The 14,319-nt window shown below is 35.6% G+C and overlaps 1 protein-coding gene across 1 annotated transcript in view; it reads left to right on the forward strand.

Annotated features, from left to right (window-relative positions):
- Positions 1-14,319, forward strand: part of RADX (RPA1 related single stranded DNA binding protein, X-linked) — a 96,476-nt gene that overhangs the window by 68,902 nt on the left and 13,255 nt on the right. The window contains exon 12 of the mRNA XM_027054891.2: positions 7,162-7,452. Coding sequence (XP_026910692.1) covers positions 7,162-7,452 — 291 coding nt within the window. The remainder of the gene's footprint in view (positions 1-7,161; positions 7,453-14,319) is intronic.

Consider the following 14,319-nt stretch of genomic DNA (forward strand, 5'->3'; position numbering starts at 1 on the left):
GTCTCAGTGTAATCTTCTGCTCCAGGTATCTGGGAGTTGTTTGTCTAACTTCTAATGTTTTCCAGTAATGCCTACTGCTTTTCCATCCTGGGTGAGTTCCAGATTAGGTGAAACAGAGACAGGAGTCTTGTATCAGTCCTTCAGAAAGCCTCAGACAAGTTAGAAAAGATCTACACAATAATTTGTGAATAACATCTGCTCTGCTCCCTCCAGAACCTTGGACCAGGGTCCCATGCTAGGAATGCAGGTTGTCTTCTTAAAGAATGCTACCCTGCTGGGGAGCGAGTGGGTAAAAGGCAAGAAAACAATGCCACAAAGCTTTCCTAATATTTTTAAGTGACCTCTTTCTTGATTCAGTATTCACTTTGTTGCTGTAAACATTTGATTGTTTTTGTAGATTTCTGACAAAGTCATTTCTGACAGTTTCTGCTTATTTTTAAATGTTTCGGGGTAGGGAATGGAAGCTTTGAGTTGCCTATTGTGCTCTTTTCCTCAACTCATAAAGTGTTCTTGTTTCTTGATATTGTTAGTGGCTGTTGATAACATGCTTAGGACCATTAATTTGTAAGGGGCTGCAAAACAGTCATACCCTAATTCTGTCATTCCTTCTTCATTTAGTAGCTGATACAGCTTTATAAGGAGGAACTTCTTTTAATTTATTATTTGGTTACTAAGATGTACAGTTCATTGAGAAAAGACAGGACACATGCTTGATTCTTTCTCTTTATCAATTTTCAAAATAATGAGTTGGATCCCTAGAATTTTCCAAAGATCACCAATTAGATTCTGCCTTTGGTGTTTTAAATAATATGAACATGGATTTAAATATATGTGATGTTGATGGACATTTAGGCTCTTTCCATAATTTGACTATTGTTGAAAGTGCTGCTGTAAACATTGGGATACAATTGCCCCTATGCATCAGCACTCCTGTATCCCTTGGGTAAATTCCTAGCAGTGCTATTGCTGGGTCATAGGGTAGATCTATTTTTAATTTTTTGAGGAACCTCCACACTGTTTTCCAGAGCGGCTGCACCAGTTTGAATTCCCACCAACAGCCATAAGAGACTCTTAAAAACTGAGAACAATCTGAGGGTTGATGGGGGGTGGGAGGGAGGGGAGGGTGGGTGATGGGTATTGAGGAGGGCACCTGTTGGGATGAGCACTGGGTGTTGTATGGAAACCAATTTGACAATAAATTTCATATAAACAAACAAACAAACAAACAAACTCGATGTGTTTTTTCTTTTGCAGTTGCCATCCTTGTTATTAGCCACACTGTCTCATCTTTGGCTAGTAGGAAACGCTTCAAATTTATTTATAAGTCCTTTTGATATGACTCTAATAGTTTGCAATAGCTTTTTTCTATCTGATTTGACAAAGTATATCCATGCCAACTGTGAACATTTTCTGCCCCAGGCATGGAATCAGCTATTTCTCCACAGAGCTCTGGTATTTGAAGACTACATATTAGGCATTATGGGTGTTGACTGATACTGGTCTCATTATTATTTCTAGACCTTTACAGTAGACAGAACTAGAAAATGTACTCAACTCACTGGTTGGTTGCACAGTTAAGACAAAATGTGTCATGATTTTGTTTTTATATTTTCAATTAACATTCACAACTACAGAGTTTTGACATAGGAGATAAAGACAGAAGAGAGGTTTTTTTCCCACTGCAAAAATCCTGGCTCTGAAGACCCTGGAGATGATATAATCAGAATATTACATAGTAATTTGTTTGCTTTCACTCACCACATATAAGAACAGTTTCAGAATAATCACCTTAACCTTTCTATGAACAATATTACTATAAACAGTTAAGGTTTGTTTGTTTGTTTTGCAGTGATTTTATCTTTTGAATATGCCCACAAAGGATGTATGAATTATTATACTTTAAAATCACTGGTGATATTTATTTCTGTGTGGCTATACTACCAACTGGATAGATATATTTAGGTTCATTTATTTTGATGCTTAAGGATTGCTTTCTTTAAATAAACATTTAATTTTGTAAATTATTTTCATGGATCAATAGTCAAATACACAAAAGAACATATAGTTAAAGAAGTTTAGTTTTTATTTTTGTTCCCTGCATCCTATTCCTTCTCGCCCACTGTAGGTAACTTTTTAATTGATTATACGATGTATTTTTCCATTGTTTGTTTTATAATATAAGCAGATATGTGTGTATTTCAAAGAGAGAAAGAGTCATGTTCCCCTTTCTTAGATAAAAAGTGGTACAACTACCTTTCAGAGTAATTTGACAATACCTAATTTATTAAAAATATATTATACCCTCTGACCTATGTGTTGGGTGCACAAGGAGACATGCTCTAAGATGTTTATTGGAGCTATTATAAATAATGTGACAGTGAAGATAAAAACGTGTGTATCTTTTCACATTAGTGTTTTGTATTATTTGGATAAATACTCAGAAGTGGAACAGCTAGATCTATATGGCAAATCTATTCTTAATTAAAAAAAAAAAAACTTCCACGCTGTTTTCCTAGCAGCTGCACCAATTTAAGTTCCCAGCAACAGTGCATGAGGGTTCCCCTTCTCTCCACTTCCTCTCCAATAGTTATTTCTTGTCTTTTTGATAATAGCCATTCTAACAGGTGTGAGGTGGTATTTTGTTCTGGTTTTTATATGCATTTCCCTAATAATTAGCAGTGGTAACTTCTTTTCATATGCTTGTTGGCCATCTGTATGTCTTCTTTGGAAAAATGTCTATTCAAATCCTCTGCCCTTTCTTTAATCAGATTTTTTAAATTGTTGAGTGGTATGAGTTCTTTCTATATTTTGGATATTAATCCCTTATCAGATATATGCAAATATCTCCTCCCATTGAGTAGGTTGCCTTTTTGTTTTAATGATGGCTTCTTTTACCATGCAAACATTTTTTAGTATGATGTCCCATTTGTTTATTTTTGCTTTTGTTCTCCTTGCCTTTGGAGTCAGATCCAGAAACACCTCACTAAGACCAGTGTCTTAGTGCCTTAAGAGCTTACTGCCTATGTTTTCTTCTAGGAATTTTATGGTTTCAGGTCTACATTCAAATCTTTAATGCATTTTGAGTTAATTTTTGTGTATGGTTTAAGTTACTGATCTAGTTTCATCTTTTTGCATGTGGCTGTCCAGTTTTCTCAGCACCATTTGTTGAAATAGCTGTCCTTTATCCTTTGTATGTTCTTGACTCCTTTACCATAAATTAATTGTCTGTATACAATTGTCTGTGTGGGTTTCTTTCTGGGCTCTCAGTTCCGTTCAGTTGATCTGTGTGTCTATTTTTGTGCCAAATACTGTTTTGATTACTATATAGCTTTGTAGTATAGTTTGAAATCTGGGAGTATGATACCTCCAGATTTGTTATTCTTTTTCTAAAGACTGTCCTGGCTTATTTCACTTAGCATCGCACTCTCCAGTTCCATCCACGTTGCTACAAAGGGCCATATTTCGTTCTTTCTCATTGCCACATAGTACTCCATTGTGTATATAAACCACAATTTCTTTATCCATTCATCAGTTGATGGACATTTAGGCTCTTTCCATAATTTGGCTGTTGTTGAGAGTGCTGCTATAAACATTGGGGTACAAGTGCCCCTATGCATCAGTACTCCTGAAATAAGCCATACAGAGAAAGACAGATACCATATGTTTTCACTCTTATGTGGATCCTGAAAAACTTAACAGAAACCCATGGGGGAGGGGAAGGAAAAAAAGAAAGAGGTTAGAGTGGGAGAGAGCCAAAGCATAAGAGACTCTTAAAAACTGAGAACAAACTGAGGGTTGATGGGGGGTGGGAGGGAGGGGAGGGTGGGGGATGGATATTGAGGAGGGCACCTTTTGGGATGAGCACTGGGTGTTGTATGGAAACCAATTTGGCAATAAATTTCATATATTGAAAAAAAAATAAAGACTGTCCTGGCTATTCAGGATCTTTAGTGGATCCATACAAACCTTGGAATTACTTGTTCTAGTTCTATGGAAAATGCCATTAAAATTTTGATGGGGATTGCATGGAATCTGTAGATTGCTTTGGGTAGCATGGACATTTTAACAATATTAATTCTTCCAGTCTATGAACACATAATATTTTTCCATTTGTTTGTATCATCTTCATTTTTTTCATCACTGTCTTATAGTTTTCAGTGTATAGGTCTTTTACCACCTTCATTAAATTTATTTTTAGGTATTTCATTCTTTTTGGTGCAATTGTGAATGTGATTACTTTCTTAATTTCTCTTTATGATAGTTGTTAGTGTATAGAAGAATATGATAGTTGTTAGTGTATAGAAGAAATACTACACATCTCTGTATATTGATTTTGTATCCTGCATCTTTACTGAATTTGTTTTTTAGCTCTAACAGGTTTTTTTAAGTGGAAACTTTGGGAATATATATATCATGTCATCTGCACATAGTGACAGTTCTACTTCTTTTCCAATTTGGATGCCTTTTTTTTCTTGCCTTATTGCTATGGTTAGGACTTACAATATTCTATTTAATAAAAGTGGTAAGAGAGGGCATCCTGGTCTTGTTCCTGATCTTATAGAAAATGCTTTTCAGTTTTTCACTGTTGAGTATGACAATAACAGTATTACTGAGATCACAAAATATTACAGGTAGCTCTTACACACTTTTTTAAAAAGTCTATTTTATACTTGCTAGTGAGTGAAAAATACCCTGTTCTTTTCTAGCCATGTAGATCTTGCACCAAGGTGGAGTTAGTAGATGCAAGGGGGGAAGAGGCAAAGAAAATAGCTCTTCTCCCTCCCAAATGCTTCCATACACCCCTGCCCATCACTTTTATTTATAGAATGAGAAATGCTCAGAGTAGATCTTGTGAGGAAACAAAATCACCATGCCTATATCCATACATTTATAATGTGGTTGTTTTCTTATTTTTGTTTGTTTGTTTGTTTGCCTCACAACCAAAATGTGGTCTTTTCCTGAAATTTCTCCCCATTAAAACATGATTCTGTTCTCACCAGAAATTAGGGTAAAATGAATCATTAAAATAAGTTACAACATATAATCATACACACACACACACAATTTAGCTAGGTAATTAACCTGTATCTTTGTTGTGCATTAGGCTTAAAAACATGTGTTTCATATGGTAATTTTAATAGTATGCAAACTAAAAAGAATTCCAGTTCATAATTTTCCATCATATCTTTAGAAAAACCTGAACTATATCTCCTAATTATTGCCTTTGAAATCTTGCTTTTCACAACAGTGACTGCCAATATCTCTTGTATTGAATTCATACCCATTTGTAATAATTGTGAACATATAATTGGAGTAGGTAGTTACAATCCCAAGTTACGATAAAAACAAAGTGGGATTTTTCAGAGGAATTTTTCAAATAAAAATTTGTATCTTACCAGTCCTTGATATCAACACTCAAAACAAGCATAGAAAATATTCTGACTTATTTCTGTCAGGGTCAGTCATAGGATTTTTTTTCTGTAAAGCAGATGTAATTATTTAATTTTTAAAATTTGGAATAGCCTATAATTTGTTCTTTGCATGCTGTATTTTAGAACAAATAAGTCAGGAATGCTCGCTATATCTTGAATATTGTAATAGCTACTTACTGCTATTCTAATTATGTATTTGTATAAGTTTAGGGAAAGGAGATTTATTTTAGAAAATAAAAATATTAAGTCATTATACAGTTCTCAGTTTAGTCCTATTAACTGAATTTTCCTGTTGGCTTTGATTGATTCCTTTATTTTTCATGTGCAGTTAAATTTTTTATCCTTTTGTTATCAAGCATTATTATAGGAAGTTAAGTGTGTTCATCATATGAATTTTGAAATAAAAAACTCTTTTGTAATATTGCAGTATTTTGAATTCTTGGTGAGTAAGTACATATTCAATTTCATCTTCTCTTACAACGCAGTCTAGTATTTTACCTCATAATAAATTTTTGGTAAGTCTCTGGCTAGGTTTAAAAAGCTTAAGAAAGTAGTCTGGGAATAGGGTATGTTTCAAAAGCAGAAATGATATATTTACCACATTGAAATCTTTCTGTTAGAACCCCCTTCGGCCTCAGGAAGGTTTTTTATGCTAGAATAATAATGAACACCAAGGCATAGGCCACCTGCAAGGAAGCAATTCAGCAACCTTGGTAAACTCTGAAACCGAGTTGCTATCAGCTTGTCTGAGCTACCAGAACTGATAACAAGACAGTCTTGTTCCAGACCTTTTTTTTTTCTGATTCTGCCATATGTCTTCAGGTCCCAGGGTGTATTATTCAATTAAAATTTTATTTTACCAAAGTCCTCAGCACAGTATCTGGAATATATATAATAAGTGCTCAGTAATTATTTGCTGAATCAATGGATGTCATAATGTGTAGGGGAGAAATTATATTCTGCCTTAAAAATTAAATGTGTTAAATAAATTGTACATAAGTGATAAACTGACTTGATGATAGAAAACAAACAAGAATTTAAGGGGTTTTGTGGGTGATGGGCATTGAGGAGGGCACCCATTGGGATGAGCATTGGGTGTTGTGTGGAAACCAATTTGACAATAAATTTCATTAAAAAAAAAAATTGAAGGGGTCTGTCATCTGAGTTTAGTTCCCTCTTTGATTTCCATGTTATTTATATCTAAAAGGAGTATCATATATAGTAAATTGTCTTCATGAAGCAGAGTTATATCCATGAAAAAGACTGCATTTTGTATTTGTTCAAGCTGCTTTTAGCAAAGATTAACAAAATTTTATTTTAAGCTTAAATTCCACCAATAGTGAGTGGTGGTCCCATATCTAACAGTTTTGAATTTGACTTAACTTGAATTTGTCACTGAATATAAAAGAAATATTTGTTTATTTAAGGGAGTTTAGAAAATACAGAAAAAATATAAGGAAGGTAATTACAAATCTTCATAATCCAAGCAACAGAGAAAATAATATCAGTGTTTAATATTTTGCAGTAAAAGTTTATTTTGAAAATGAATTTAGTTTTCACTGTAATAACAATTATCTCTTGGACATTCAATTTATATTTTATAAGTGGTTTGATTGTTAAAGTTGACTAAACTATTCCTCCTTAATCTGTGCTTTTTTGTACTGAACGACTTAATTTGTTTGATTTATAAATAAGGTCCATTGTGTCTGTCTCATTGTGTCTTTAACAGGTCGAGAAAGCACAAGCGCTGGTGTCCAAGGGAAAGCGAGAAAAACTATAAGCGATAGATGGGAAAGTCCTCTGTGGAGAGAGAAAAAGTTTGGCTTAATAGATCACTTGCATTATAGCTGTGTTCATCCTGAAAGTATTCCACGGAAATTTATTTTCGAGCAGAGAAAGTTTCTCACTGAGCAGTTTAATTCTCAGCCTGCAAAATACATACCACCAGAGGGAAGGCCTCCAAAACTTGAGGACTTTAAAAGCGCCCGAAGCCTTGGACATTTCGAAGTAACCATCCTAGGTAAGTCAAGTGCTATTTTCTTTGAAAATTATTAATTTAATATATTTTCAATATAGATGATACTATTTTGCTTTAAGAAATTATGCTCCCCCCTCCAAAAGAAATAATGTCCAAGGAACGCTCCTGCTTGGCTCAAACCAAAGGAATGGAGCACTGACTCTGGAATACATTAAGCTCTGTGGGCTTTTAAACATTGGCAAGTCCTAGGAAAGTATTTGGGCAGAAGAGAATGGGAACCAAGGGAACTTTCCTCACCCCTGACAACCTGACTACTTCTAAAACTGATTTTGTTCTTCTTTAGCCACCACTTTCTTGCTCATGTTTTCTGCCTCTTTCTTGGTGTATCTGAACTATTGAAAGGTAAAATGTAAGTTAAAGAAAAAAGGTACCAATCATACTAATCTAGAGAGGCTTCTATGAACAGAGATCTGTTTAGCCCCTGAAGAAAATAAAATTCTCAACTAACTCAGGTTGTAACGGAAAGAACCTACTTAAAAAACTTCCCTGGTCTGTAAGGGAAAATAAACTGATTTTTCTCAGGCAGTTCAAAACTGAGAAGTAGCTATAAAACTTACAGAAATTTAAAAGGCAACACTTTTTTTTTTAAGAGAACAAACTGATGGTTACCACAGAGAAGGTGGGTGAGGGGAATGGATTAAATAGGTAACAGGGATTAAGGAGGACATTTGTTTTGATGAGCACTGAGTGTTGTACAGAAGTGTCAAATCGCTATGTTATACCCCTGAAACTGGTATTACACTGTATGTTCACTAACTTGAATTTATATAAAAACTTTTTAAAAAGTCAACACATTCTTAAAGTTACATTTAATTTTACATTTGTTTCCAATGAATGAAAAATGTACACACAAAAAAAATTCCTAAATAAAATCTTAGCCAAAATAAGCTATTCTCATAGTTAACAACAAAAAAAATTTATTTGTATTTGTATCTTAAGGGAAGGTCATGTTACCTTAAAATAAAAGAATGAGGAAAAGTCATTAGTAAATTAATGGCTGAAAGAAAATTCATTTCAAAGATTTTTGTATCTACAGCACTGGAATGCATTACCTTGACCTTTATCAAGATTCTTCCTCCTTTTTACTCTCTCCCACTCTCTCTTCTCTGCCTCCTCACACATAAGTATGTGCATACATGTGATTGTGCATGTGTGAATAATCTATGAAAAGTAATGAATTTCCACTGAATCTGTTAGACATGTCAGACCTAAGTTTCAAATTTTTTTTTTTACTAGACTGCATTACTTGGTCTCTTTGTATCACTTAAAAGCAAGAATCAAATGTGAAGAGGGCAAATTTGTCATTCTGCCCAATCATCTCTAATCTATACTAGAATTATGCTGTTTTATATCCTACCCATTTTCATGCTGTTTTATATCCTACCTATTTTCAAGGACTTAAGGTGGTTTACAGGGATAAAATACAAGGAAAAATAAGCCACAGATGGAAAAAACAAAACAATGTTTAAAAGGAAACAGAAAAAGTATGTTTTATTAGGTACTTGCAAACAACTAAATTAGCATTTGGCAGTAATTTTTTGTGAGCTTTCTGGAAAGAAGAAATAAAGGGGATTCCTGATGAGGTATTTAATTTTAAAGTTAAAAGAAGTTTGGATATCATTTAGTCCTACCCCCTGGCTACATAGAACCCAGGCCATGATTAGAAATCATATCTCCTGAGTCTCTAAACGTATCTTCTATTACAGAGAAAACAAACACTCATATATAGGAAGCCTGTTATTTTTTTCCTCTATCAAAACTCAAGTCTGAATTACCATATGAAGTTCTTGTGTAAATAGCACAGAATAACAAATGGATGGATATTTGCAACTATAGTTTTCCTTTTTAAAATGTGGAATTGCTCTTCAGATAATTGAGTCTTACATCAACCTTATAATGTATAATCAGTATAATAGTCAAATCTTAGTAAGACATTTCTGTAAAGAAGTATATTTTCACCTTAATTATTACATAATCCAAGAATTTAGCTCTCTAATGGTTTAACTTAATACAGAAATGAAATCTAGAGAACTAATATAAATGATAGTGATTCACTGATTCTTATGGAATCTTGGTAGGAGGAGGTAACCTATCAAAATCATCTGAGGGGCTCAGAAGAATCTCCAGGAAATAACAACAGCTAATGAGCTGATCAAAAAGGATTTAAATAATATAACAGAAAGTGAATTTAGAATAATAGTCATAAAATTAATCACTGGGCTTGAAAACAGTATAGAGGACAGGAGAGAATCTCTTGCCACAGAGATCAAGGGACTAAGGAACAATCACGAGGAGCTGAAAAGCGCTTTAAACGAAAGCAAAACAAAATGGAAACCACCACGGCTCGGATTGAAGAGGCAGAGGAGAGAATAGGTGAAATAGAAGATAAAGTTATGGAAAAAGAGGAAGCTGAGAAAAAGAGAGATAAAAAAATCCAGGAGTATGAGGGGAAATTTAGAGAACTAAGTGATACACTAAAAAGAAATAATATACGCATAATTGGTATCCCAGAGGAGGAAGAGAGAGGGAAAGGTGCTGAAGGGGTACTTGAAGAAATAATAGCTGAGAACTTCCCTGAACTGGGGAAGGAAAAAGGCATTGAAATCCAAGAGGCACAGAGAACTCCCTTCAGACGTAACTTGAATCGATCTTCTGCACGACATATCATAGTGAAACTGGCAAAATACAAGGATAAAGAGAAAATTCTGAAAGCAGCAAGGGGTAAACGTTCCCTCACATATAAAGGGAGACCTATAAGACTCGTGACTGATCTCTCTTTTGAAACTTGGCAGGCCAGAAAGAATTGGCACGAGATTTTCAGTGTGCTAGACAGAAAAAATATGCAGCCGAGAATCCTTTATCCAGCAAGTCTGTCATTTAGAATAGAAGGAGAGATAAAGGTCTTCCCAAACAAACAAAAACTGAAGGAATTTGTCACCACTAAACCAGCCCTACAAGAGATCCTAAGGGGGACCCTGTGAAACAAAGTACCAGAGACATCACTACAAGCATAAAACATACAGACATCACAATGACTCTAAACCCGTATCTTTCTATAATAACTGAATGTAAATGGATTAAATGTGCCAACCAAAAGACATAGGGTATCAGAATGGATAAAAAAACAAGACCCATCTATTTGCTGTCTACAAGAGAGACTCATTTGAGACCTGAGGACACCTTTAGATTGAGAGTGAGGGGATGGAGAACTATCTATCATGCTACTGGAAGCCAAAAGAAAGCTGGAGTAGCCATACTTATATCATACAAACTAGACTTTAAATTAAAGGCTGTAACAAGAGATGAAGAAGGACATTATATAATAGTTACAGGGTCTATCCATCAGGAAGAGCTAACAATTATAAATGTCTATGCGCTGAATACTGGAGCCCTCAAATATATAAAACAATTGCTCATAAACATAAGCAACTTTATTGAGAAGAATGTGGTAATTGCAGGGGACTTTAACACCCCACTTACAGAAATGGATAGATCATCTAGACACACGGTCAATAAAGAAACAAGGGCCCTGAATGACACATTGGATCAGATGGACTTGACAGATATATTTACTACTCTGCATCCCAGGGCAACAGAATGTACTTTCTTCTCGAGTGCACATGGAACATTCTCCAAGATAGATCATAGACTGGGTCACAAAACAGCCCTTCATAAGTATACAAGAATTGAAATTATACCATGCATACTTTCAGACCACAATGCTATGAAGCTTGAAATCAACCAGAGAAAAAAGTCTGGAAAACCTCCAAAAGCATGGAGGTTAAAGAACACCCTACTAACGAATGAGTGGGTCAACCAGGCAATTAGAGAAGAAATTAAAAAATATATGGAAACAAACGAAAATGAAAATACAACAATCCAAACGCTTTGGGACGCAGCGAAGGCAGTCCTGAGAGGAAAATACATTGCAATCCAGGCCTATCTCAAGAAACAAGAAAAATCCCAAATACAAAATCTAACAGCACACCTAAAGGAAATAGAAGCAGAACAGTAAAGACAGCCTAAACTCAGCAGAAGAAGAGAAATAATAAAGATCAGAGCAGAAATAAACAATATAGAATCTAACAAAACTGTAGAGCAGATCAACGAAACCAAGAGTTAGTTTTTTGAAAAAATAAACAAAATTGACAAACCTCTAGCCAGGCTTCTCAAAAAGAAAAGGGAGATGACCCAAATAGATAAAATCATGACTGAAAATGGAATTATTACAACCAATCCCTCAGAGATACAAACAATTATCAGGGAATACTATGAAAAATTATATGCCAACAAATTGGACAACCTGGAAGAAATGGACAAATTCCTGAACACCCACACTCTTCCAAAACTCAATCAGGAGGAAATAGAAAGCTTGAACAGACCCATAACCAGCGAAGAAATTGAATCGGTTATCAAAAATCTCCCAACCATTAAGAGTCCAGGACCAGATGGCTTCCCAGGGGAGTTCTACCAGACGTTTAAAGCAGAGATAATACGTATCCTTCTCAAGCTATTCCAAGAAATAGAAAGGGAAGGAAAACTTCCAGACTCATTCTAGGAAGCCAGTATTACTTTGATTCCTAAACCAGACAGAGACCCAGTAAAAAAAGAGAACTACAGGCCAGTATCGCTGATGAATATGGATGCAAAAATTCTCAATAAGATACTAGCAAATCGAATTCAACGGCATATAAAAAGAATTATTCACCATGATCAAGTGGGATTCATTCCTGGGATGCAGGGCTGGTTCAACATTCGCAAATCAATCAACGTGATACATCACATTAACAAAAAAAAAGATAAGAACCATATGATCCTGTCAATCGATGCAGAAAAGGCCTTTGACAAAATCCAGCACCCTTTCTTAATAAAAACCCTTGAGAAAGTCGGGATAGAAGGAACATACTTAAAGATCATAAAAGCCATTTATGAAAAGCCCACAGCTAACATCATCCTCAACGGGGAAAAACTGAGAGCTTTTTCCCTGAGATCAGGAACACGACAGGGATGCCCACTCTCACCGCTGTTGTTTAACATAGTGCTGGAAGTTGTAGCATCAGCAATGAGACAACAAAAGGAAATCCAAGGCATCAAAATTGGCAAAGATGAAGTCACGCTTTCGCTTTTTGCTGATGACATATTATACATGGAAAATCCGATAGACTCCACCAAAAGTCTGCTAGAACTGATACTTGAATTCAGCAAAGTTGCAGGATACAAAATCAATGTACAGAAATCAATGCATTCTTATACACTAACAATGAAGCAACAGAAAGACAAATAAAGAAACTGATCCCATTCACAATTCCACCAAGAAGCATAAAATACCTAGGAATAAATCTAACCAAAGATGTAAAGGATCTGTATGCTGAAAACTATAGAAAACTTATGAAGGTAATTGAAGAAGATTTAAAGAAATGGAAAGACATTCCCTGCTCATGGATTGGAAGAATAAATATTGTCAAAATGTCAATACTACCCAAAGCTATCTACACATTCAATGCAATCCCAATCAAAATTGCACCAGCATTCTTCTCGAAACTAGAACAAGCCATCCTAAAATTCATATGGAACCACAAAAGGCCCCGAATAGCCAAAGTAATTTTGAAGAAAAAGACCAAAGCAGGAGGCATCACAATCCCAGACTTTAGCCTCTACTACAAAGCTGTCATCATCAAGACAGCATGGCATTGGCACAAAAACAGAGACATAGACCAATGGAATAGAATAGAAACCCCAGAACTAGACCCCCAAACGTATGGCCAACTCATCTTTGACAAAGCAGGAAAGAACATCCAATGGAAAAAAGACAGTCTCTTTAACAAATGGCGCTGGGAGAACTGGACAGCAACATGCAGAAGGTTGAAACTAGACCACTTTCTCACACCATTCACAAAAATAAACTCAAAATGGATAAAGGACCTGAATGTGAGGCAGGAAACCATCAAAACCTTAGAGGAGAAAGCAGGAAAAGACCTCTCTGACCTCAGCCGTAGCAATCTCTTACTCGACACATCCCCAAAGGCAAGGGAATTAAAAGCAAAAGTGAATTACTGGGACCTTATGAAGATAAAAAGCTTCTGCACAGCAAAGGAAACAACCAACAAAACTAAAAGGCAACCAACGGAATGGGAAAAGATATTTGCAAATGACATATCGGACAAAGGGCTAGTATCCAAAATCTATAAAGAGCTCACCAAACTCCACACCCGAAAAACAAATAACCCAGTGAAGAAATGGGCAGAAAACATGAATAGACACTTCTCTAAAGAAGACATCTAGATGGCCAACAGGCACATGAAAAGATGTTCAGCGTCGCTCCTTATCAGGGAAATACAAATCAAAACCACACTCAGGTATCACCTCATGCCAGTCAGAGTGGCCAAAATGAACAAATCAGGAGACTATAGATGCTGGAGAGGATGTGGAGAAACGGGAACCCTCTTGCACTGTTGGTAGGAATGCAAATTGGTTCAGCCGCTCTGGAAAGCAGCGTGGAGGTTCCTCAGAAAATTAACAATAGACCTACCCTATGACCCAGCAATAGCACTGCTAGGAATTTATCCAAGGGATACAGGAGTACTGATGCATAGGGGCACTTGTACCCCAATGTTCATAGCAGCACTCTCAACAATAGCCAAATTATGGAAAGAGCCTAAATGTCCATCAACTGATGAATGGATAAAGAATTTGTGGTTTATATACACAATGGAATACTACGTGGCAATGAGAAAAAATGAAATATGGCCTTTTGTAGCAACGTGGATGGAACTGGAGAGTGTTATGCTAAGTGAAATAAGCCATACAGAGAAAGACAGATACCATATGGTTTCACTCTTATGTGGATCC

Source organism: Acinonyx jubatus, chromosome X (assembly GCF_027475565.1).
Source record: "Acinonyx jubatus isolate Ajub_Pintada_27869175 chromosome X, VMU_Ajub_asm_v1.0, whole genome shotgun sequence".
Classification (NCBI taxonomy): domain Eukaryota; kingdom Metazoa; phylum Chordata; class Mammalia; order Carnivora; family Felidae; genus Acinonyx; species Acinonyx jubatus.